General features: G+C 43.1%; 1 protein-coding gene and 1 long non-coding RNA gene across 2 annotated transcripts; one reads left to right on the top strand and one right to left on the bottom strand.

Moving 5' to 3' along the window:
- Positions 1 to 688: 688 nt before the first annotated feature.
- Positions 689 to 2920, top strand: LOC145716260 (uncharacterized). Its single transcript, XR_014138838.1, has 2 exons — positions 689 to 1803; positions 1989 to 2920. It is a non-coding gene; the product is annotated as an uncharacterized LOC145716260 (long non-coding RNA).
- A 115-nt stretch (positions 2921 to 3035) lies between these two features.
- Positions 3036 to 26612, bottom strand: LOC102746815 (uncharacterized). The gene is given in 5 exon segments (XM_081797539.1): positions 3036 to 3309; positions 3312 to 4531; positions 5096 to 5279; positions 5720 to 5846; positions 26460 to 26612. Coding segments are annotated over 5 exon segments (1668 nt in total). The 5' UTR covers positions 26463 to 26612; the 3' UTR covers positions 3036 to 3175.
- Positions 26613 to 27034: the final 422 nt, after the last annotated feature.

Raw genomic sequence — 27034 nt, 5'->3', positions numbered from 1 at the left:
AAAAAAATACGAAGCCATCCCATTGTGTTTGAGGTGGTATCAGATTGTAGTTTTGATTTGCATTTCCCTAATGATTAATGATGTCATGTATTTTTTAATGTGCTTATTGGACATGTACATATATTCTTTTTAACATTAACATATAATGTATTACTTGTTTCAGGGGTACAGGTATGTGATTCATCAGTCTTACACAATTCACAGCACTCACCATAGTACATACCTTCCCCAATGTCCATCACCCAGCCACCCCATCCTTCCCACCCCCCTCCACTCCAGCAACCCTCAGTTTGTTTCCTGAGATTAAGAGTCTCATGGTTTGTCTCCCCCTCCAGTTTCATCTTGTTTCATTTTTCCCTCCCTTCCCCTAAAATCCTCTGTCTTGTTTCTCAAATTCCTCATATATATTCTTTAGAGAATGTCTATTGAAGTCATTTATTAATTTTGAATCAGGCTTGGTTTTTTGGGGTTGTTGCATTTTAGACATTCTGTATATATTCTTTTTTTTTTTTTTCAAGATTTTTATTTATTTATTCATGAGAGACAGAGAGAGAGAGAGAGGCAGAGGGAGAAGCAGGCTCCCAAGGAGCAGAGAGCCCGATGCGGGACTCAATCCCAGGACCCTGGGATCATGACCTGAGCCGCAGGCAGACGCCCAACCATCTGAGCCACCCAGGCGCCCCATTCTGTATATATTCTTATTCTGGATATTAATATCATCAAGTATGTGGATTTGCAGGTATTTTCTCCCATTCTGTGAGTTGACATTTTACTGTGTTGATACTGTCTTTTGATGCACAGAATTTTAAATTTTCATGAAGCCAAGTTTGTCTATTTTTTTTCCTTTTTTTAAAAAAAGATTTTATTTGTCAGAGAGAGAGAGCACAAGCAGAGAGAGCAGCAGCAGAGGGAGAGGGAGAAGCAGGCTCCCCACTGAGCAGGGAACCCAATGCGGGACTTGATCCCAGGATCCTGGGATCATAACCTGAGCTGAAGGCAGCCGCTTAACCAACTGAGCCACTCAGGCGACCCTGTTCCACTCAATTTTGTCTCTTCCAAATAAGAACTATGAAGATTACCAACCAGATCTGAGTAGCCAATCCAGAACAAACCTCACATCACTCAGTGCTCCTCCAAATCACAGAAACCCCAAACTGGTCAGTCTCTTAAAACACTCTGATGCATCCTGCAAACCTTCCTGGTGAGTGAGTGTCCCGCCGCAGTAGCATAACCTACCCACTCCCCTTGACTGCAGGTATGGTCTTGGTGGTCTTTGGCTAGATTACATTGACAAAATAAGTTTTTACTATCATGAATGAATATGAAATCATGCTAATGTCGGAAGTTTTAAGTACATTAAAAAACCAGAAAGAAAAATACATGAATCCATACAAACCTGTTAACACTGACTCAGAATGAATGGTGCCTAAATTGGCAAAAGTATAACATTGGTTTCACACTCTGTAATTGCAATGGGATATTTTAATATATCCCGAGTGAAAAGTAAAAAAAAACATTTCTTAGTATCCATGTCGGTGGAGCACATGGAGATAATGACAGGTTAGGTTTGAGAGAATGAAAGTCAAGTGCTTGCTGTCTGTTTTGAGGGGACTCTTGATTAAAAGGGGCAGGAATTAGTGTAATGGTCTAGAAGGCAGTGTCCATTCTGCTTTCTATGTCTCATGAAAATTTGTCAACTAATGAATGTTAACCTGGAAGTATACAGGAAAGACATTTAGGAAAGTTGAATTCCCAGCCTTACCCACATTTCCATAATGAAATCTGGTATAACCATCTCTATATGTTTCATTATGTCATAGTCTCTATTCTTTTTTTTTTTTTTAAAGATTTTATTTATTTATTCATGAGAGAGAGAGAGAGGCAGAGCGAGAAGCAGGCTCCCAAGGAGCAGGGAGCCCGATGCGGGACTCGATCCCAGGACCCTGAGATCATGACCTGAGCCGAAGGCAGACGCCCAACCATCTGAGCCACCCAGGCGCCCCATAGTCTCTATTCTTAATTCAAAGCTTGCTGTCCAAGTCACATGCAGAAGCAAGGAAAAGAGCAAACTGCAGGAGATAAAGATCACTCTTTGTAGAGTTTTGCATACTTACAAATTTTTACATTAAACGAGTATTTCAGTAAGAAGAAAGAAATATATAGGTGATATTCACTATGTGCCCTTCTAGAACAGTAAGAAAACTGCAAAATGACCCAAGTCCTGTTATTCTAATGATACAGAAAGACTACTGTTTTGTTCATCTCAGCGGGTCAGTAGTGATCCCATCAGCTAGGAAAGCCTAGGTGTGCTCACCTGGGCCACACTGCTTGTGGTGAGGCCCCACAGACCTGACCCCATCCAGACCCAATGTTGTGACTGGACTGTTCCCTGTGGTTCTTATTGTAAGACGCACCTTAGCAAGAGCCATCATGGAACTTAGAAGAACAAGGTTTATTACTCCCAAGTCCTGGGAAGTACACGGTACGCCTGGGGCCACACAGCAAGGCTGTGAGTAGAGAATGCAGACCTGGTGTTCTATGTATGTTGGGGACAAAGGTGGGCTGCCTAGGGTTTTGCAGGTTTATTATTTATTAGGAACTTCATTGGTGGAGGGTGGCCTGGTTCTGTATCTAGTTGTTCTGCTGGCAGCCGTATTCTATAGCCAACAATGTTTATTCCAGACAGAGGTCTTTCAGGTAGATGCCCCAGCAGTCAAATGACTACGGTCAGGCCCCTACATTAAAATCTGAAGCTCGATGTCAAGCACTTACACTACAACACACTATGTAAGAGTTAAACTTTCTGTCACATTAAAAGCACACTTCAAATTACTATGGCTCAAATAAACTACCAAGAAAGAAAAAGGTATTAACTGAAAAAACAGGAAAAAAAAAAAAAAAAAACACCCCACTTTTTAAACTCCTGCACTCTAGCTGAAAGACTTATTATTTCTCATAGGAACACTTATTTGTGAAAGAACTGGAAATTCACTATTTAGGGGTCCATTTTTAAATGAGGTAGTGACAAACAGTGCCATATTTATAACTTCTATATTTCCTTCCTGGAATATGATACATGAATTAGTGTAAGATTTTCCAACATTACTTACAATTATGGAATTTCTCCCTAGAAAAGCATGACCTAACTCAAATATTACATGCATTTCTGGAGCTGCTACCCAGTGTGCATTCTCACATGGTTTCGAATGGATGAAGGCCACTTGAAGGCTTTCCCACATTGCTTGCATTTATGGGGTTTCTCTCCAGTGTGCAACCTCACATGCTTTTGTAAGGACGAGGACCAACTAGGGCTTTCCCACATCGTGCACATTCATAAGGCTTCTCTCCAGTGTGGGTGCACATGTGGCCTTGAAAGGATCTGGAAGAAGTGAAGGCTCTCCCACAATTCTCACATTTATACAGTTTCTCTTCAGTGTGAATTCTCACATGTTCTCGAAAGGTTGAGGGCCAACTGAAGGCTCTTCCACACTGTTTACACTCATAAGGTTTCTCTCCAGTGTGGGTCCTCACATGCCCCTGGAAGGACTTGGGGGAACTGAAAGCTTTCCCACAGTGCTCACAATTATACAGCTTCTCCCCAGTGTGCATCCTCACATGTACTCGGAAGGTTTCAGGCCAACTGAAGGCTTTCCCACATTCCTTACATTCATACGGCTTTTCTCCAGTGTGAGCCTTTTCATGTCTTTGGAAAGACTGGGGATAACTGAAGGTTTTCCCACACTGTTTGCATGTATAGGGCTTCTCCCCAGTGTATGTTATCATGTGCCTTTGAAAGACTGAGGGATAAATAAAGACTTTCCCACATTCCTTACACTTGTATGGCTTTTCTCCAGTGTGAGTACGCACATGCCCAGTAAAACTGGAGACCTCGTGGAAGGTTTTCCCACATTGCTTGCATTCGTAGGTTTTCTCTGATGTGTGAATCTTCGTATGTTGAGTGAGGGAGTAAGAATGGTGAAAGGCTTTTCCACATAACTTACATTCATAGGGCTTCTCCCCAGTGTGTGTTACCGTGTGCCTTTGAAAGATTGAGGGATAAATGAAGGCTTTCCCACATTCCTTACACTTATATGGCTTTTCCACAGTGTGAGTTTTCATGTGTCTAGTAAGACTGGAGAACTCGTGGAAGGTTTTCCCACATTGCTTGCATTCATAGTTTTTCTCTGGAGTGTGAATCCTGATATGTTGAGTGAGGGAGTAGAAATAAGGAAAGGTTTTCCCACATAATTTACATCCATAGGGCTTCTCTCCAGCGTGAGTTCTTAGGTGTGCATGACAAACGCAAGCCTGCTTGCATTCTTGACACGGATATGGTTTTTGTCCACAGTGAGATCTGACGTGCCTCTTAAGGGAAGAAAGATGCATGAAGACTTTTCCACACTTGGTGCATTCATAGAGTTTTACTCCAGTAGAAACATTCTTGCAGAAATTAAAATGGGGAAACTGGCTGCACATTTCTCTGTGCTGATTTCTTTCATTACCTTCACAGAATCTGCCTGTCACAGGATTTCTGTTAAAAGTCAGAAACACTTTATCAATGTTATGTTTATTAATGATTTATTATTAGCAACTAATAAGTATTAGAGCCAGATGACTAACTGCATTTTAGTAGACAGGAAGTTTTTCTACTCTCTGTGGATTGTCTTAGAGTTAACTAATGCCCTAGAAGTGACCTCTATCATGTTCACTGTTCATACTGTTTATCATGTATGGGGACTTCCTAAAAGTGTCTAACTAATTATGCTTAAACACTCAATGTCTCAATCAAGATTTTAAAAACTTTCTTAGAATTCTAAATAGATTTGGGGGCACCTGGGTGGCTCAGTCAGTTAACTGTCTGCCTTCAGCTCAGGTCATGATCTCAGTGTCCTGGGATCAAGCCCTGTGTCATGCTCCCTGCTCAGCAGGGAGTCTGCTTCGTCCTCTCCCTCTCTACCTCCCCCCCGCACCCCAACCCACTTGTCCTCTCTCTCTCAAATAGATTTGGAGCTGTGTTTTTAGTTTTTTAAATTTCATGACCTACCAAAACTCTGTCCTGGGATTAGTACTGCTTTATCTTGTGAACACAACTCACCTCAGATGTCTTGCATGATTTCCATGCTGATCTTCAATGCTATGGTCTTCGCAATTTTTTTCTAAAATGTAGGCACAAGAACAATTTCTTGTGAATTTTGCCATTTTCTGTTCATTAGATTTTTTTTCCTCACGCATATCCTGTTGAGAAACCAACCCACTGGCTTTAAGCAGTGTTTCATAATCTGAAACAAACAAAAAGGTGAATGAACATATTAAAGGAAGAAGGAACTTATGAGTAAAGAAAGACTTTGAGGACTTTAGTGCTTTCAGGACTTCATGGATGGCAGGCAGGAGGGGTCAAAATGGTAGGCAATTTACTAACGACTATCAAAAGTTTTCCAAGAAACCTCTCTCTGAACCAGAACAACACATGAAGCCAATCCCCCACTAATGAAGCCAAAGGAGTTTCTAGTCTTTGAACCAAGAAAAAATAAAACCTCAGTTTAAGGGACACATTTCCACTGTCATGGAGACATTATTAGATTGTAGGTCCGTGATGGCTGTGACAATGTCTGTCTTACTTACCAGTGTATTTCTTTTCCACATTTCAAATTGTGGAAAAGCACTGACAAGAGATACTTGTTTATTAGATGACTAAGTGAAGGCCTGAAGCCATCCTTACCCACTGAGACCAGGTTCTGGAAAATTTCTAGCATCACATCTCTGTAGAGGTTCTTCTGCATAGAATCCAGCAAAGCCCACTCCTCCAGGGTGAAGTCCACAGCCACATCCTCAAAGACCACCGAGTCCTGAAACATATGAATGTGTGCAGGAGGAAGGGTGAGTCTGAAAGCACTGGGGACCTAAACTCAATTCATAGGAAGTTCAAATCAGATCCTCTGGTCTCACAATATGTGCTCTGACTGTAATAGGCTTACCTGCACCATTAAGGAGTCAACCTTAACGCTATATTTACCATGACGACTCTCGTCTTACTCCTTTCTATCAGCTTGACCCAGAGAGATATGCTATGCACATTAAATAAATACTTCTGTTGGAAAGTATGCAGTAAAAGGGTAACAGATCTTAATTGTCCAAACCCTGAATATTCTTTAGGACTAGCCCTTGACCAACTCCTGGGAGGAATTCTGCAAGCCCTCAGAATACATGGACTGATAAGAGTGTCTGTGTATATAGGTGGGGCCTTGGACCCTGTGACATACTGTATCAGACTTCTAGAGAAGCTGGATGCTGAGAAGCTAAGACCAGTCACACAGGAGTGCCCATGACTAACCCTCAATAAAAAGACCTGGGTGAGCTCCCCTGGCTAGAAATATTTCATAAAAGTTGTCACACATTAAGCTCTGAATGTACAACTGCATTGAGAGGGGACGACTTGGAGCTTGATCCTGGTTTCTCCTGGATTCTGCTTTGTGTTCCTTTTCTATTCACTAATTTCAATACAGACCTTTTCCCCATAGTCAGCTGGAGCACTGTGTATAAGAGCTTTTCTGAACTAAGTCCTTCTGTGGAATAAATATTTCTGTGAGCCCTTGTAGTGAGTCTTCATACCTGAGGTTGGTCTTGGAGACCCCTGACACAGAGCACCATCAGCTCCCTGAGTCATAAAGTAATTCACTATGGGGGCTATCAGTAGATTGAAACTGCCAAGATATAGAACTAGTGAACGTGAAGACAGGCTGGTTATGCAATCTGAAGAACAGAGAGAATAAAAATGAAGATAGAAGAAATGTAAGGTACCGTTTAGTGTACCAACACACATGTGTTGGCAGTACGAGAATGAGGAATGGGAGAGGAAGGAACAGAACAAATACTCAAGAAATAATGACTAAAAACATCCTAAATTTATTGAAAATCAGCTACACATCCAGATGCTCAATGGACTCCAAAGAATAAAACCACAAAGAGACCCCCAAACAGATACATCATAATGAAAACTGTGGAAGCCAGAGATGAGGAGAAATCATGAAAGCAGCAAGAGAAAAACCTGTCAACTAGAAGGGAACCACAATAAGACAAGAGCTAATTCTCAGCAGAAATAGCGGAAGTCAGAGGTAATGGGGTAATGTATTCGGAGTGCTGAGAGAACGAGCAACTCCCAATAAAGAATCTATATCCCAAAAGCTACTTTTTAAAGTGAAGGCAAAATGAACACATTTCCAGATAACAAAACCTGATAATTTTTTTTCCCAGGAGAAGCACAATATAAGAAAATACTAAGAAAATTCTTTAAACTGATAGGAATTGAGGCAGGGAGCTTAGATGACAATATAGTAGGAGGATTCCAGTCCTGCCTCATCTGTAGAGCACAGCTAGATAGTATCAAATCATTCTGAGTACTCAAGAAATCGACCTGCAGGCTGAGAGAAGCAACTGCACAAGTACAGGGAGAAAAGAGGCCACCCTGAGGAAGGTAGGAGGTGCGGAGATGTAGTCTGGGGGAGATGGATCACAGGTGCTACAAAGGTAAGGGAGCCATGGTTGCAAAGAAAGGTGAGACAGGAACACGTGGAAATGCACAAGGAGAACACTTCCCCAACGCCATTGGCTTGGAAAATGGGAGGGGCTGATTTTCATGAGTTTTTGCAACCAGTGTAGCTCAAAGACTGGACTTAAAGAAGTTGGCAGGCTTGGGCGCCTGGGTGGCTCAGTTGGTTAAGCGACTGCCTTCGGCTCAGGTCATGATCCTGGAGTCCTGGGATCGAGTCCCGCATCGGGCTCCCTGCTCGGCGGGGAGTCTGCTTCTCCCTCTGACCTTCCTCCTTCTCATGCTCTCTGTCTCTCATTCTCTCTCTCTCAAATAAATAAATAAAATCTTTAAAAAAAAAAAAAGAAGTTGGCAGGCTTGACTGGGATAGAGCCCTAAGAGTGCTGCCCTACTCCTGCACTGAAGGCATGCAAAAAATCCCAGGGTAGACAGCATGATCTGAAGATCATCTAAAAGGCACAGGGAGAGACTGTTCACTCTTTTTGAAGTGCATCTGTGAGAGAAGACATTCGCAGAGTTGCCTCTCAGGGGATAAAAGAGGCTGCAGGTGCCATTTCCCTCTCCTGCCCCTTAGTATAGGAGCAGAGACACTTGCTGAGGGCAGCTAAGCCGGACACTGGCTGTTTAGCCTGCTTGCTCATAATCTCACACTGGTGTGACTGCCTTTCTGGATCAAACCAGCATCAATCCCAGCACAGTGAGATCCTTTCCCAGAGGACCAGCACAGGTCCCCACCACACCAGGTCCCTGAAGTCTGGAGTTTTAAAAATCAGACAACTTGGCTGATGTAGAGCCCAAAGTACATTGCACTACTCCAGGCAGACAATCAACATGGACACAGTTTGAGAATGGTAATCTGAAAAACACCTAGGATACATGAGGGGAAATTGTTCACTCTTCTTGGAGGGCTTCCCTGAGAGCAGCAAGCATGGACTCCCCTCTCAGGGGACAAAGGAGCTGGCTGGTGCCATTTCCCTACCCTGCCCCTTAGCATAAACCAACTTCAGTAAACAGCACAGCACCAACACTGATTTAATCTGCTTATACCAAGTCCTGCCTCCCTGCACTCTGCAGGTACTGCTTTTCTCAGGCCTAAGGACCAGCACAGCAGGCCCCTTCCCCAGAAGGCCAGCATACCCCCCCCAACACACACACACACACACACACACACACACAATGCCTACTGACAATAGTTTCTGCAAAGCTTCAGGTCTAGTGGAAATAGCATCAGGTCTCATTTAACAAGCAGACCAGAGCACACCTAGTTAAATCTCACCCAACGCTGGCAAAGGTCCAAACTGCCCCACTGCAGGCAAGGAGGCCTCTGTAGATGACTGAACTGAGGGACAGAGCAGCCAAAACACAACAGTGAATGCACACAGCACATACTAGAGACAATTCCCGAAGCACCAGGCCCTAAACATTATATGACCTCTTCATAAAACCATTACTCTCAGAAGCAGGAAACATAACAGGCTTCCTAATACACAGAAGAAGACAGACACCTAAACAAAATACCAATACAGAGGAATTCATCCCAAAAGAAAGAACAAGGAAAGGTCATGGCCAGGGATCTAATTGAAACAGATATAAGTAATATGCTTGATGCTGAATTTAAAACAACAATCATAAGGATACTAGCTGGGCTTGGGAAAAGCATGGAAGACATCAGGGAGACACCACAGATATAAGAGCTAGGGCGCCTGGGTGGCTCAGTTGGTTAAGCGACTGCCGTCGGCTCAGGTCATGATCCTGGAGTCCCGGGATCGAGTCCCGCATCGGGCTCCCTGCTCAGCAGGGAGTCTGCTTCTCCCTCTGACCCTCCTCCCCCCTCATGCTCTCTCTCTCTGTCTCATTCTCTCTCTCAAATAAATAAATAAAATCTTAAAAAAAAAAAAAGAGCTAGAAACCAGTCAGGCTGAAATAAAAAATGCTATACGTGAGATCTGAAACCAAGTGGATGTAATGACCACAAAAATGGAAGAAACCGAGGAATGAATAATTGACCTAGAAGATAAAATTATTTAAAATAATGAAGCTGTACAAAATAGAGAAAGAATGATGGATCATGAAAGTAGACTTAGGGAACTCAGTGACTCCATCAAACATAATAACATTCATATCATACGAGTCCCAGAAGAAGAGACAGAAAAAGGGGCAGAGAATTTATGTGAAGAAATAATAGCTGAAAACTTCCCTAAGCTGGGTAAGGAAACAGATATCCAAATCCAGGAGGTACAGAGAACTCCCAAAAAAAGTAGGCTAACAACAAGACATATTGTATTTAAGTTTGTAAAATACAATGATAAAAAATCCTGAAAGCAGCAAGACAAAGGAAGTCCCTAACTTACAAGGGAAGACAAATAAGGGTAGCAGCTGACCTCTCCACAGAAACTTGGGAAGCCAGAAGACAGTGGCAGGATATATTCAACGTGCTGAATGGGAAAAATCTGCAGCCCAGAATACTCTATGCAGCAAGGCTATAATTCAAAATAGGAGAGAGAAAGAATTTGCCAGACAAACAAAAACTAAAGGAGTTCATGACCACTAAACGAGCCCTGCAAGAAATATTAAAGAGGACTTATTCAGTGGTAAAAAAACAGACCCTATATAACAAAGACTAGAAAGGAACAGAGAAAAATCTCCAGAAATAATGATAAAACAAGTAATAAAATGGCATTAAATACATATCTATCAATTATTATGCCGAACGTAAGGGGACTAAAGACTCCAATCAAAGACAGGGTGTCAGAATGGATAAAAAAACAAAACCCCATATGCTGCCTACAAGAGACTAATTTTAGATGTAAAGAGACCTGCAGATTGAAAGTAAGGGGATGGAGAAACATTTATCATGCTAACAACATCAAAAGAAAGCCAGAGTAGCAATACCTAAATCAGACAAACTAGATTTTAAACCAAAGACTGTAACAAGAGATAAAGAAGGGCACTATATCATAATAAAGGGGAATACCCAATGAGAAGATCTAACAATTGTAAATATTTATGCCCTCAACTTGGGAGTACCTAAATGTATAAAACAATTAATAACAAACATAAAGGAACTCATCGATAATAATACAATAATAGTAGGGGACTTTAACACCCCACTTATAGAAATGGACAGATCATCTAAGCAGAAAATCAACAAGTAAACAATAGCTTTGAAGGACACACTGGACCAAATGGACTTAACAGATATATTCAGAACATTTCATCCTAAAGTAGCAGAATACGCATTCCTTTTGAGTGTACATACAACATTCTCCAGAGCAGGTCACATATCAGGCCTCAACAATTACAAAAAGACTGAGATCATACCATGCATGTTTTATGAACACAACACTATGAAACTTGGAGTCAACCACAAGAAAAAAATTGGAAAGACCACAAATACATGGAGGGTAAAGAACATCCTACCAAAGAATGAATGGGTCAACCAGGAAATTAAAGAAGAAAATTTAAAAATCCATGGAAACAAACTGAAAACACAACAGTCCAAAACCGTTGGGATGCAGCAAAAGTGGTCATAAGAGGAAAGTCTCTAGCAATACAGGCCTACCTCAAGAAGCAAGAAAAATCTCAGAGAAAAACAACCTAATCTTACACCTAAGGGAGCTAGAAAAAGAACTACAAATGAAGCCTAAAGCTAGCAGAAGAAGGGAAATAATAAAGATTAGAGCAGAAATAAATAATACAGAAACTAAAAACAAACAAACAACAAACAAACAAACAAAACAGTGGAAAGGTTCAATGAAACCAGGAGCTGATTCTCTGAAAAAACTAATAAAATTGATAACCCCCTAGCCAGACGTATCAAAAAGAAAAAAAAAATGACTCAAATAAATAAAATCATAAATGAGAGAAAAGAAATATGTCACCAAATTGGACAATCTGGAAGAAATGGGTAAATTCCTAGAAACATATACACTACCAAAATTGAAACAGGAAGAAATAGAGGGCGCCTGGGTGCCTCAGCTGGTTAAGCGACTGCCTTCGGCTCAGGTCATGATCCTGGAGTCCCGGGATCAAGTCCCACATCAGGCTCCCTGCTCAGCAAGGGGTCTGCTTCTCCCTCTGACCCTCTTCCCTCTCGTGCTCTCTGTCTCTCATTCTCTCTCTCTCAAATAAATAAATAAAATCTTTAAAAAAAATTAAAATTAAAATTAAAAAAAAAAGGAAGAAATAGAAAACTTGAACAGACCCATAACCAGCAAAGAAATTTAATCACTAATCAAAAATCTCACAAGAAACAAAAGTCCAGGGCCAGATGGCCTCCCAGGTGAATTCTACCAAACATTTAAAGAGTTAATACCTATTCTTCCCAAACTGGAAGGGAAGGAAAACTTTCTAACTCATTCTACAAGGCCAGCATTACCCTGATTTCAAAACCAGACAAAGATTCCACTAAAAAAGATAACTACAGGCCAATATCCCTGATGAACAAGGATGCAAAACTTCTTAACAAAATACTAGCAAATCAAATTTAACAGTACTAAAAGAATCATTCATTGCAATCCAGTGGGATTCATTCCTGGGCTGCAAGAGTGTTTCAATATTTACAAATCAATCAACGTGATACACCACATTAATAAAAGAAAGGATAGGAACCATATGATCCTTTCAATAGATGCAGAAAAAGCATCTGACAAAATACAGCATTCATTCAAGATAAAATCCTTCAACAAAGTAGGGTTAGAGGGAACATACCTGAACATAATAAAGGCCATATATGAAAAGCCCACAGCTAATATCATCCTCAATGGGGAAAGTGTGAGAGCTTTTCGTCTACAATTGGGAACAAGGCAGGAATGTCTACTCTCACCAGTTATTTAACATAGTGATGGAAGTTCTAGCCTCAGCAGTCAGACATCAAAAAGAAATAAAAGGCATTCAAATGGGCACAAAGAAAGTAAAATTTTCACTATTCGCAGATGACATGATACTCTATATAGAAAACCCAAAAAACTCCACCAAAAAAATTGTTAGAACTGATACACAAATTCAGTAAAATCGCAGGAAACAAAATCAATGTACAGAAATCTACTGCATTTCTATACACCAATAATGAAGCATAAGAAAGAGAAATCAAGGAATGTATCCTATTTACAATTGCACCAAAAACCATAAGATACTGTGGAATAAACCTAACCAAAGAGGTAAAAGATCTGTACTCTGAAAACTATAAAACAGTAATGAAAGAAATTGAAGATGACACAAAGAAATGGAACATGGATAAGAAGAACAAACATTGCTAAAATGTCTATACTACCCAAAGCGATCTACACATTTAATGCAATTCCTATCAAAATACCACCAGCATTTTTCACAGAGCTAGAACAAATAGTGCTAAAATTTGTATGGAACCACAAAAGACCCCGAATAGCCAAAGCAATCCTGAAAAAGAAAGGAAAAGCAGGAGGCATCACAATTCCTGACTTTAAGCTATATTGCAAAGCAGTAGTCATCACAACACTATGGTACTGGCACAAAAACAGACACATAACTCAATGGAACAGAATAGAAAACCCAGAAATCAACCCACAGCTATCTGGTCAACTAATCATCAACAAAGCAGGAAAGAATATCCAATGGAAAAAAGACAGCCTCTTCAACAAATGGTGCTGGGAAAACTGGACAGCCACATCAGAAGAATGAAACTGGACCACTTTCTTACACCATACACAAAAATAAAGTCAAAATGGATGAAAGACCTAAATATGAGACAGGAAACCATCAAAATTCTAGAGGAGAACACAGGGAACAACCTCTTTGACCTCAGTCGCAACAACTTTTTACTAGATATGTCTGCTGAGGCAAGGGAAACACAATCGAAAATAAACTATTGGAAATTCATTAAGATAAAATGCTTCTGCACAGCAAAGGAAACAATCAACAAAACTAACAGGCAACCTCTGGAATGGGAGAAGATATTTGCAAATGATTTATCTGATAAAGAAAGGGTTAGTACCCAAAGTATAGAAAGAACTTAAAAACTCAACACCCACAAAATAAATAATGCAGTTTAAAAAATGGGCAGAAGACATGAGTAGACATTTTCCCAAAGAAGACATACAGATGGCTAACAGACACATGAAGAAATGTTCAACATCACTCATCAGAGAAATGCAAATCAAAACTATAATGAGCTATCACCTCACACCTGTCAGAATGCCTGAAATTAACACAGGAAACACAAGTGTTGGCAAGGATGTGGAGAAGGGGGAACCCTCTTACACTGTTGATGGGAATCTGAGCTGGTGCAGCCACTCTGGAAAACAGCATGGAGTTCCTTAAAAATTAAAAAGAGAACTACCCTATGACCTAGCAATTGCACTAATAGGTATTTACCCAAAGGATACAAAGATACAGATTTGAAGGGATAAATGTACTCCGATGTTTATAGCAGCATTACCAACAATATCCAAATTATGGAAAGAGCATAAATATCCATCGACTGATGAGTGGATAAATAAGATGTGGTATTTATATACAATGGAATATTACTTAGCCATAAAAAAGAATCAAATCTTGCCATTTGCAACAATGTAGATGGAGCTAGAGTGTTTATGCTAAGCAAAATAAGTCAAAGAAAGACAAATACCATATGATTTCACTCATGTGGAATTTAAGGAAAACAACAACAACAACAACAGATGAACATGGGGGTGGGGGAAGAGCGACAAACCAGGAAGCAGACTCTTAACTGTAGAGAATAAACTGATGGTTACCAGAAGACAGGAGGTGGGTGGGGGATGGGGGAAATAGGTGATGGGTATTAAGCAGGACACCTGTGATGAGCATTGGGTGTTGTAAGTGATGAATTACTAAATTATATACTTGAAACTAATATTACACTGTATGTTAACAGGAATTTAAAATTAAAACTTGAAAAACAAACAAACAAAAACAAAAAACTGATAGCAATTGCTCCCAGAAGGAAAGCTGAATCCACATGAAAAAATAAAGAACAATAGCAAAGGTAATGATATAAATGCGTATTCTTCTCCTTCATTTTTTTTTTTAAGATTTTATTTATGTATTTGAGAGAGAGAGACTGAGAGAGCACATGAGGGGGGGAGGGTCGGGAGGGTCAGAGGGATGCGGGACTCAATCCAGGGACTCCAGGATCATGACCTGAGCCGAAGGCAGTCGCTTAACCAACTGAGCCACCCAGGCGCCCTCTTCTCCTTCATTTTCTTAACTGATTTCAAAGGTAATGGTGTAAAATAGTGTTTATAATGTATTGTTGGGTATATAAAACTTATGCTGTAAACTGATTCCCAATAACAGCACAAAGGAGGTGGGTAGGAGCAAAACTGTAATGGAAAAGGGGTGGAAATGATTCAAGATGATAAGGCATTAATTAAAACATGCATTGTTGGCTTTGTAACATTAATAGCTGTAACATATAGAGAAATAATGCCTTATGGGGGGGGAATAAAACTACACAGGAGCAAAATTTCTGTACCTCGCTGGGATTAAACAATCATAAATCTAAGCTGATCTGATAAGGTGTATTTGGTAACCCTAAAGCAACCAATTAAAAAAAAAAAGGAAAAAAATACTTAAAAATGTAATTAAACTAATTGAAATGCTTTACTGGAAAATATTAATGCAAAACAAAGTAGTAGAGGAGTATAGGAATAAAGGCACGAGACAGGGACGCCTGGGTGGCTCAGTCGGTTAAGCGTCTGCCTTTGGCTCAGGTCATGATCCCAGGGTCCTGGGGTCAAGTCCTACCTCAGGCTCCTTGCTCAGTGGGGAGCCTGCTTCTCCCTCTGCCTGCCACCCCCCTGCTTGTGCTCTCTCTCTCTCTCTCTCTGATAAATAAATAAATAAATAAAGCAAACAAAGGCACAAGACAGCAAGAGTGAATGGGGACACAGGACAACCACAATGATGATCACATTAAGTGTGAAGGGATCACACAACCCAACAAAAGGCAGAGGTGGTCAGAGTGTATCATGGAACATGACCTAACTAAATTCTCTCTACTGGAGACACTCTGCTTTTCACCTGAAGTGACCTCCCACCTGGCCCCTCAAGCATGCCATGTACCACTTCCAGGACTGTGGTGATAAATTCTACTTCAGTTCCCCTGTGGAATTTTGCAGAACCAGGACTCTTCATTAGAAACCCTAGGACTCCATGTAACAAATGCTGACTTAACACTATCACAGCTGGCGCCACAGACAGTTTTTATGGGTCGTGCTTTTAATCATCCCTGGGGAATGTCAAATGGCATTATCAACTGCCTCGGCCAATGCAAACAGTAAATGCAGTATGGTGTCAGCTGGAGCAAGATACAGAGGGCCTTCGTCCATCATTAGAAATATGCTAAATCCTGGGGTCATTAGCCTACCACCTACCTCACACTGTAATAGCCTATCTGCCAGGTTAAAACTGGGTGGCAATGAATGGTCTTCAACAACTGACTATGGAATCTTAGATGTGTAGGTTCTCGCCATTTATTCTCCCATTCCTGATGTTACAGAGGTGATAGAGGACATCCCAAAGGCTCAGGGCCCCTATTTTGCTGTCCTAGATTTACCCAACATGTTTTACTCCTGAGGGGTTCAGATCAAATCTCCCCAAAACATGCTACTTTGGCATGTGGACTATTTTGAGCTGAAGGCAACTGAGACCCTGCAGGTTCAAGAGAAACTTTTGTCCCTCCCTTAACTACCTAGGAAAATCCAAGTTGGGGGTCTTTCCCAGAATAAGAGTTATTACCAGAGATAAATTTTATCTGAGTGGGGCGCCTGGGTGGCTCAGTTGGTTAAGCGACTGCCTTTGGCTCAGGTCATGATCCTGGAGTCCCTGGATCAAGTCCCGCATTGGGCTCCCTGCTCGGCAGGGAGTCTGCTTCTCCCTCTGACCCTCCCCCCTCTCATGTACTCGCTCTCTCTCATTCTCTCTCTCTCAAATAAATAAATAAAATCTTTAAAAAAATTTTTTTATCTGAGTGACTCATCTGTATGGCAGGGCAAATGTCTGATTAACAAACATCTGCTCTTCTTATTAGCCTGTGAATTGCCCTCCTCCCTTTGAAGCCCCAGGTCCCTATCCTATTCCTATGCTCAGGAGGGCATAGATACCTCATTTTACCTGTCTTTGAACTTTTCTTGTATGTTGGGTTTCAATATGTTACAAAATTAAGTTTGATTTCCCCTTACTAATTGATCTCATGTCAATGTAATTCTCAGACCAGCCAGAAGAACCTTTAATGGTACAGTAAAAATTTTCCTCCCCACCACTTTTGGCAAGCCCACTGGACCTCACCAACTAGACATGGCTCACCCCCAAAGCTGTTGCAATAGAAAGATCCTGGGATGTCTGACAAGAGTTGGCAAAAAGTAAGAATTCTCATGTCAAGAGTCTTGCATGTCTTTCTGCACAGTCCAGTGGAAGCAGTGGTGAGAGTCCCCCCTTCTTTTTTTCTTCTCTAAATTTAGATTAGCAGGAAAAAATATCAGTGAAACTAGTTCCCTGGGTTTAGCAACTCTAGTGGTCCTTTTTCTCTCAGAGATGGTCGTACTTTGTTGTGTTGTTTGTCATTAGAAAGGAAACCATAGGGCAGAACACAGCATATAAGCCTATTGTTCAAGGCAGCTTCACAGACTGGGTAGTTCATAGTTCTCACCAGACCAGTATCTATTTAGACAAACGTGGCTTTGGGTTAACATGCACATGAAGTAAAGGCTGTTGCTGAAGCCAAAGCCACAAAATTGATGGGTAAAAAAAAGGAGAAAGTATTCTTTTGGCTCTGAGAGACCCAAGGCTTAGCTAAAGCTATTAATGTGCACATAAGAAAAACTCTTGTCTTGTTCTATATCTTGAGAACATGGCTTTGTGACCAGTGAGAACATTTGCTCTGGGTCCCCACCATCTGGAAAGTGCACTTAATGGGGGTGCACCTTGGCATCCAGTTGAATAGGCTGGGATTCCAAGCAGCACTTTTTATTTGGCCATGCCAACTCTCGGGGGGAAATGTCATAAAGTGTCCCAATCCATAATGGGACTTCGTTATTTCATTCTTCATTACTTTGTGGGTGAGCGCCTGCCCAGTGTCACAGCTTAGGGGGTTTGTGACTGGAGGTGTCTCATGTTCTCATGGGAAATCGGACTACACCATCCTTATTGCCTAAGCAATGAAGGTCTTTGCTTTCTTAGACTATCTCTGGGAGTGAACGTTCTGGATCTTATGAGTGCTGCATATTTCATAGTCTCTTGTGTGAGGCCTCTTTGGGCCACAAAAAGGCTTAATGGTTTGAATTGCTATTGATGATCCTACTCATCAATGGCTAGATGATGGTTCTGTTGAATTGGCTATATTTGAGAGAAGAATAAAAAAAATTAGAGAGTTGTCATCTTAAACAATTTATTTATTGGCACCTGTGGAGAGTCCTAGCACAAAGAAATGTAATGACTAGCCTTAGGGACTCCCTTAACAAGATGAAAGAACAGAGATTAGAACAAAAATTAAACTCAGTGTAAATTCCCCTTCTCAAAATCCGGCCCCATATGCCTGTCTTAGCTTCTCTTCATTCTCTAGGCCTAGGGTAGGCAGGTGCTCATGTAAATGCTGGAAGTCAGAAGCACCGGGACTGACAGCGCTTGCCAGCTTCTGGTCTTTGTGGATCTCTCCTAGGCCCCCAGACAAAGAATTCTTGTCCCTTGGACAGCAGCAGATCTTTTCAGCAGATTATACCAACTTTAGAGAAGAATTAGAAAGATGATTGGCTATTCACAAATCCCCTCCCTGTCATCACAGAAGAAACAGATGACCAGAATTTCTCCTAGGCTCTCCCACAAATGACCAGCAGAAGGCTAATGTTCAGGGGCAGGTAGGAGAGGAAAATGAAAGTCCATTATGCCCCCTCCTTTCCAAATCCAGACCCACTGGTTATTGATCCTTTCTCTCCCAGGGATAGCTGTTGCTTTCTTGCTTGGATCATTTTAGCTGCCTGCTTGGGACATGCAGGTTGTCAGTTCTTCCTTATAGCTATCTTTGGGAATGACTCTGTATCTTGGGGAGGCAGTAACCTTTGCATCCTCCCTGGGAGGGGGGATAGGTTCTTCAATAATGCCAGCAGTGTTTACTGTTTCTCTTGGCTGAAAACTGACAAAATATTTAAAAGAATTTTGTTTTTAAGTAGCTCTTTAGTCAAAAGTTTGGCCACATTGGTCATATTTTGAGTCTGATAGGAAAGTAGGTTTTCTCTCCTAAGCTAAAATAAAACTAGGTACACAGAGGGAAAGAAGTAAATTGAGGATAATGTAGTTGGATGGTACATAAACCTATGATGTCATTTTAGTTGCAATGCAATCTTTAAAATCTTTGCAAAACTAGAAAATGGCCACAGAATTGTCCAGAAACAAATCAAAGTCCTTCAACCTGTCCTTTTGACCAACCTCAAAACCTCCCCTCTTTATCTCAAAAGGCTTGTAAAGTATTGTCCTGAGAAACCAAAGTCCTTGGAGAAACTTGGATACTTGCTCTGTGCCTCTGTAACCTTTTGTATTTGGCTTTTTAATATTTTATTATCACTTTGTTTCATAACCAAAGTGCTGTTTCACAGTGTGACCTATGGCCCTATTTGACCAAGTGCTTTAAAACTCCTTTTGATGTTTCTGACAAACTTTCCAAAATCAAATTCTAAATGAAGTCTCTTGACCTGGAAGAAAACTTGGGATTTCCCCTGAAGGGTCCCTAGAACATTCCAGAGGATTTGTTATGTTAAACTAATTAGGCTTATTGGATACATTAAATTACATGGGAAACTCTGTCAAATAAGAAGGAATACTAAGCTTTCTTTAGGCTGTATTTGTGTGGATACATAAATGTTCTAGAAATTATATGAAACTCCTAGAAATCTGATATGTCCTGGTATGTTATCACTTGTAATTCTAGTTACTGAAGTGTTTAGTGTCACAGAAATAACCAAATCTCTGTGTCCGCTACATTACCATGAACTCTTATCAGATCCATGGCCATTTTTTTATCTTTTGTAATTTACAGCTATTTTTTTGTTCTGATGCTTTTGCAAAAGTACTTAATTTTCAAGGAGATTCATGGAAAGGACTTTTGACAAGACAGGTTTCTGATAACCTTAGGTCACGGAACTGAACTGCGTGAGCATTAATGAAACTAGCGGGAAAACCAGATTCAAACAGAACAAGAATAACATGGGACTGAATGAACGGAGAACGATAATTATAGTTTTTATGACTCTTGTTTGAAACATTACTGTTTAATGTTTGCTATTCCAGATAGAAACTTTCTCTGAAGCTAAAATATACCTTTGCAAACAAATAATGTCACCAACTAGACCCCAAGACCTGACACCTCTACCGCCCACCAGGTTGTACTCACTACCTTCCTTAAGTTCTTCTTTCTGGCTTATCTCTTCACTCAGACAAATGAAACCCCAAACCACCCCTCAGGTGGTAGTGACTGCCATGACAAGACCTCTAGTGGCCCCAGACCAGTTTGAGCTAAACCCCTCACACCTGCACAGATGGACCAAAGAGTGACCTCTGGAATACCCGACAATTACCTTTACTTCATTAGAATATTAAAATCTCCACCCAAGGAGGGGCACAAGTCTCATTTACATAACATACAATGTATGTATAGGCATGTGGCCTTAGGGTGAACATACGACCTTATGCCTGCTTCTACATATGATTTCCCTATTGAAATATCCACCCTAAGGGTGCCTGGGTGTTTCAGTCAGTTAAGCTTCTGACTTCGCCTCAGGTCATGATCTCAGGGTCCTGGGATCTGGGCTCCTTGCTCATTGGGGAGTCTGCTTCTCCCTCTCCCTCTGTGCCCCCCGCCCCCACTTGTGTGCTCCCTCTCTCTCTCAAATAAATAAATAAAATCTTTAAAAAATATATCTACCCTAATCCTAAACAAAAGGAACCCATCCACCCTTGCTCAGGGAGTCACAGATTTGGAAGGTATTCCCTGTGATCTCCTTATTTGCTGCAAATAAAGTTTCCTTTGTGTAACAACTCACCTGGTGCAGTTTCTATCTATGAGTCACCAAGAAGCAAAATCATGTTAGTTCAGTTGCAAATTTGGTGACCGAGATGGGACTGTTGTCCTTCTGAGGCTCTGCTCTCCAGTTCCCTGGTTTCTGCTGGGACCAGGGGCAGATTCACGTTAGTCTAATTACAATATGGGAAAAAAATTTTTTTTTCTCCCTACCTGACCCCCAGAACTTGGAAACTTAATGAGTATAGTTGACCTTGAACAATGCAGGGATTAGGGGCACCAACCCTCTGCATAGTTAAAAATCCATATATATCTTTTGACTCCCCTAAAACTTAACTACTAATAGCCTACTCTAATTTCTCTGACATCAGCCACAGCAACTTCTTTCTAGGTATGTCTCTGGAGGCAAGGGAAATAAAAGCAAAAATAAACTATTGGCACTACACTGAAATAAAAAGCTTCTGCACAGCAAAGGAAACAATCCAACAAAACTACTGGCAACCTACAGAATGGGAGAATATATTTGCAAATGACCCATAAAAGGTTAGTATCCAAAATATATATAGGAGTTATAAAACTCAACATGCAAAAAACAATCCAACTAAAAAATGGGCAGTGGCGCCTGGGTGGCTCAGTCGGTTAAGCCTCTTGATTTTGGCTCGGGTCATGGTCTCAAGGTCATGAGATTGAGCCCCACATCACCTTCCGGCTGGGCATGGTGCCTGCTTAAGATTCTCTCTCCCTCTCCCCACCCCCACTTGCGCTCTCTGTCTCTAAATAATTAAATTAACTTAAAAATGGACAGAAGACATGAACAAACATTTCTCCAAAGAAGACCTACAGATGGCCAACAGACACATGAAAAGAGGCTCAACATCCCTCATCAACAGGGAAATATAAATCAAAACAAGATGGGTATCACCTCACACCTGTCAGAATGGCTAAAATCAATAACACAGGAAACAACAGGTGTTGGTGAGGATATGGAGAAAGGGGAACCCTCTTGCACTATTGGTGGGAATGCAAACTGGTGCAGCCACTCTGGAAAACAGTATGGAGTTTTCTCAAAAAGTTAAAAATAGAGCTACCCTACGATCCAGTGATTGTACTACTAGGTATGTACCCCCAAAATACAAAAACACTAATTCAAAGGGATGTATGCACCCTGATGTTTACTGCAGCATTCTTTTCTTTTCTTTTTTTTTTTAAAGATTTTATTTACTTATTTGACAGAGAGACAGAGAAAGAGCACAAGTAGGCAGAGCGGCAGGCAGAGAGAGGGGGAGAAGCAGGCTCTCCTCTGAGCAGGGAGCCAGACGTGGGGCTTGACCCCAGGATGCTGGGATCATGACCCGAGCCGAAGGCAGCGGCTTAACCGACTGAGCCACCCAGGCGCCCCACTGCAGCATTATTTTCAATAGCCAAGATAGAGAAAGAGCCCAGGTATCGATCAACTGATGAATGGATAAAGAAGATGTGGTGTATATATACAATGGACTATTACTCAGCCATAAAAAGGAATGAAATCTTGCCATTTGCAACAACATGAATGGAGCTGGAGAATATTATGCTAAGTGAAATAAGTCAGAGAAAGGCAAATACCATATGATCTCGGTCATGTGGAATTTAAGAAACAAAACAAAGGGGGAAAAAAGAGAGAGAGAGACAAACCAAGAAACAGACTTTTAACCATAGAGAAAAAACTGATGGTTACCAGAGGGGATGTGGGTGGGGGATGGGGGAAATAGGGGATGGGGATTAAGGAGGCAAGTGTGATGAATACCAGGTGATTAAAATTAAAAAATAATAAAGAAAAATTTTAGAATCTAACCTAGAATATATGTAACTAATTTTAATGACAACTTTTCAATTTATTACACATTTTTAAAGTCCTAAAGTATGTCTGTGAGGTAAGAGAAAAATATATATATTGGTCTCTGCCCCCAGTTCTTAGCACAGAGCTCCTGAAATCCTTGTAAATTATGAAGTCATAAGAGCACTAGGAGCATCTTTTATGTTAATGAGGTGACTCTGGGTGGCTTGTGGCAGGGGCTGGTCACCAGAAAGATCAAGCCATGACCACAAGCTTGGAATTTTCAGCCCCACACCACATCCCTCTAGTCTCAGGAGAGGGTCTAGGGTCATAGTTAATCACTGACCATGCCTAGGTGAGGATGCCTCTAAAATTCCAATAGTATGGGGTGCAGAAAGCATCCAGCTAGGTGATCTGATTCACACAGGAGGATGATACACCCCAACTCCACAGGGAGGGAAGCTCCTGTGCTAATGGCCCTCCCCCTATGTACCTCTTCATGTGGCTGTTCATTTGTACTGTTTATCATATTCCTTAATAAACTGGTAACTGTTAAGTGTTTGGTCCCTTAGTTCTGTGAGCAGCTCTAGCAACTAAATCCAAGGAGGGGGTCGTGCGAACCTCTGACTTGTAGCCAAGTCAGACGGTTGTGGGTGACTGGGCTCTAGGATCTGCAATAGGCTTATGGAAGGGAGGCAGTCTTATGGGACTGAACCCCAGCGTGTGGGGTCTGATGCTGTCTCCAGGCAGAAAGTGTCAGAATTGAGTTAGACCGTAGGACACCCAGCTAGTGCTGCAGACAGTTGATTGGTGTGGGGGAAACAGCTGCATATCCAGTGACCAGAAGTGTCAGAACTGAAGTGTTCTGTGTAAAAGTGGAAAGACGTAGGAGAACCGTAGGCTTTCCAAATACAATGTCGAATACAAACATAAAAGGATCGTAAAGGAAACATCCTAAAATGCTTCTGGATGACATCGGAGTGGAAAGGCAGAAATGGAAGGGTGGTGCGTGTTCTCTGAAAGAAAACCGACCACCAGGACAGCAACTCCAGACTTTTTAAAGATTTTTATTATTTATTTATTTATTTGACAGAGAGAGACACAGCGAGAGAGGGAACACAAGCAGGGGGAGAGGGAGAAGCAGGCTTCTCGCGGAGCAGGGAGCCGATGTGGGATCATGACCTGAGCCGAAGGCAGACACTCAACGACTGAGCCACCCAGGCGCCCTGCAACTCCAGACTTTTAATGACGTTCCACGAAATCCCAAACCAGGTTGGGCTTTGTAGTTTTGAATTTATGAAAAACAACATCAAAAAACTGAAATTGAAGGCAAATGTCTATGAATAGCCAAGTTTTCTACAGAACAAGGGGAAGAGACTTTCCCTAAAACATATCAAGGCATGTGAATAACAACCGAATCAGGCTGGTATACAAGAGCAGAGAGAGGGACCAGTGGTTAAGAATGGAAGCCATTGAGATAGGCCTCCGTGAAGAGAGTGCGCAGGCTCCTCCCAGTCCTGGCAGGCACCGCCCAGTAAGGCAGGCTCCGCCCAGTGGCCCCCCCCACAGGCACCGCCCAGTCCCTGCAGGCACCGCCCACTCCGGCAGGCTCTGCCCTGGCAGGCTCCGCCCAGTGGTGGAAATGCTGGATATTTTCCCACAGAAGGTGGTGACAGAGGTTAGCTAGGGGAGATGATGAATGTCTTTCATACCAATTTCATGTAGAAGAAACAATTTTTTTTTTAAAGATTTTATTTATTTATTTGACAGAGAGAGAGCACAAGTAGGCAGAGAGGCAGGCAGAGGGAGAGGGAGAAGCAGACTCTGCTGAGCCGGGAGCCCTACGTAGGGCTCGATCCCAGGATCCTGGAATCATGACCTGAGCTGAAGGCAGACGCTTAACCGACTGAGCCACCCAGGCATCCCTAGAAGAAACAGGCATCCCTGTAATGGAGATTTTACAAGCAGAACACTTGCAGAAGGAGGTAAACACAAGTGTTCTAGGACTTGCTATTACAAAGTTTTCTAATATAAAGGGAAAAAGAATAAGTTACAAAGGAAGGCACTGACGATCACGATTCTCTTAAAATTCAGAGGAGTCCATTCAGTAGCACTGAGTAAAGAGAGTGAAAAGGTAAACCACTCTCCAGGAGAAAATGCCTTCACTACCTAAAAATAACAAAGGACTCATGTCCAGAGTATGTAAAGAACACATAAATCACTACACAAAGTAGAGGTGGGAATATGCCAGGAAACTCTTCCACACAAGATGAAACCCCACATGCTCAGCCTCAGTTATAAGAAGTCAGAATTATACATAATAAGGGGGAGACTCTGGCTCACCCATTGGATGAGAAAAAATACAGTAGGCATTTCTAGGTGCTGACATCACATGGAAGGATTAAACACATAGGCACAGATGGGGGAAAGAGAGGGCATGACATTTCATACAGGCCCCCATCCCTTCCTAGTAAATTGAAGTTACCCATAATCTCCAATCCCACAGTTTTTCTCTCAAGTGTAGAAATATTAAGTTGCATTTTGCACTTGGAAGCAAAAATAAGAATGAATGAAGTAGCAGTGACCAACCAAAAACCGCACCGTATGTGAAATACCCCAAGGCACAGAAGCACGAGAAAGGCGGAGTAAACTGTGACCCAATCTGCGGACGCCTACACGAGGACACAAACCCGGGCTGAGGAGCCACACTACACCCGTGACGGTAAATGATTAATTACACTGTACCGTTCACTAGGGCAAGTTCAACAGAGGCAAAATCAAGCCATACACTGCTTGCTGAGGGAAACAAGCAGAGCTGCAAATGCAAAGAAGCAGCCCAGCAGTGCTGGGGGGGCAGCACACCGGGAGCTGCTCCCACACTAGCATATAAAAATCTTACCCCTGCAAGTGTGGTGCAAAAGTCTTCAGTGCTTGCAACACTGGGGTCACCTGACAAGAAGGTGGGCCGTGCATATTCCCCCCAATTCTAATGAACAGGGACAGTCTCTGTACTGAGACACTTTTCCCCCAGCGGACATTCTCTGGATAAGCCCCAGAATAACACCAGTCAGCAGGAAAAGGAAGACATGACCCACTGACCACCCTCCACGCTGAAGGGGAAGGAAGGAGGCAGAAAGCATTCAGTCATTTTCCATCTGCTGAACGTGAGGCTGCCTAAGAGAGAGCTGTCAGTGCTGAGCTAGACAGGGACATGCTGCCCCCGAGGTCAGTGACAGGCAGGCTCCACCTGAGTCCTGTGCTCCTGGGCAAGCATCCGTGGAGGTGAAAGGCACTCCCTCCCCCACCCTGTTGGGGCCTGGAAAACAGCAGGCTGCAAAAAGGGCCCCTTCCCCATTCCACTAAGATAGGACTCACAGGAAGTCCCCCTTGTTCATCCACCCCAGGGCCGGGCACAGACCCCCCAAATCCACACTCTGTGCCTCATCCACGATTCGCTCAGCTGCCTGTCCCCACGGACCCATGGGCACAAAACGCCTGCTGCTTCCACGTTGGTCTGGCTTCTCTCCTTCCTCCAGACCCTGAACGTGGTGGACCTGCCCTCAGCCTGAGACACACACAGCCCCTCCTGGGGACAGGCTGGCTTCAGGGAACCCCCAGGTCATCATCACACCTGGACCCCAGGACCCCAACCCGTACCCGAGAGTGGAGGCTCAGGATGGAACCCTCCGGACCCCAGGAACCCATGCGAGCATATGACCGGGATACCGGAACCCCACCCCATGGCCCACGGCAGAGAATCAGGACGGGACCCGGGGAACCTCCACGGGGGGAGGGGACAGGATGCCAGGACCCCACCCCGCGGCCACGGCAGATACTAGGGACGGGACCGCAGGGCCCACACGCGGGGATGTGACAGGACGCCGGAAACCACGGCCCACCACAGGTTATCGGGTGGGACCACCGGGACACCCACGAGGAGAGGGTACAGGACGCAGGAACCCCACCCCGCGACCGAGGGCGGAGACTCCGGAGGGGACCCCCGGGGTTGGGAGACCCGGCCCCGCCGCCACCTCCAGCCGGACGCGGCTGGTTGGACCGAGCCCCTCCCGGTCTCGCCCGGGCCCGCGACTCACCATCTCGCGGCTCCGCTCCGAGCTCTCCAGGACTCCTCCACGCGGCACTGCAGCCTGGGCACGTGGGCTCTCCGCGCACACCACACCTGGGCCAGCTCCGGGCAGGTGAGCACTAGCCGGCGGCGGGCGCGGACACAGGTCCACGGGGGTGTCACCGCGGTACGCGCCCCCGCGCTCCGATTGGTCTTTGCTTCAGGTCCTGCGACGTGATTGGTAATACAGAGACTCCCCGCGACCCTGATTGGCTATTGCTCCAGGACACCGAGCTCCCCGCACCGTGATAGGACAGCCTGCGGCCCTTCACGTTCTGATTGGACAGCAGTCCCGGCACCGCCCCTGTGGTCCCGGATTGGGCAGATCTCCGAGACCTCGCCTCCTGAATCCTGACTGACAGGCTGGCGCTACACACGAGTCTCATCCGCCTGCCGGCAGGTTGTTTCCCAGCGCAAGATGCTCCTGGCCCGCTAACCCACCAGCGTCCTCCTTCTCCCCGGGAATCTGACTCGGTTTCTCCGCGGAGCTTCCCTTGAGCGGCGCCCCATCAGGATGCGACAGAGTTCCAGGGAAAAATTGGT

The sequence above is a fragment of the Leptonychotes weddellii genome, chromosome 1 (assembly GCF_054177405.1).
Source record: "Leptonychotes weddellii isolate Sample4059 chromosome 1, ASM5417740v2, whole genome shotgun sequence".
Classification (NCBI taxonomy): Eukaryota; Metazoa; Chordata; class Mammalia; order Carnivora; family Phocidae; genus Leptonychotes; species Leptonychotes weddellii.
The sequence above is the reverse complement of the archived record's forward strand: the minus strand, read 5'-3'. Positions and strand labels throughout refer to the sequence as shown.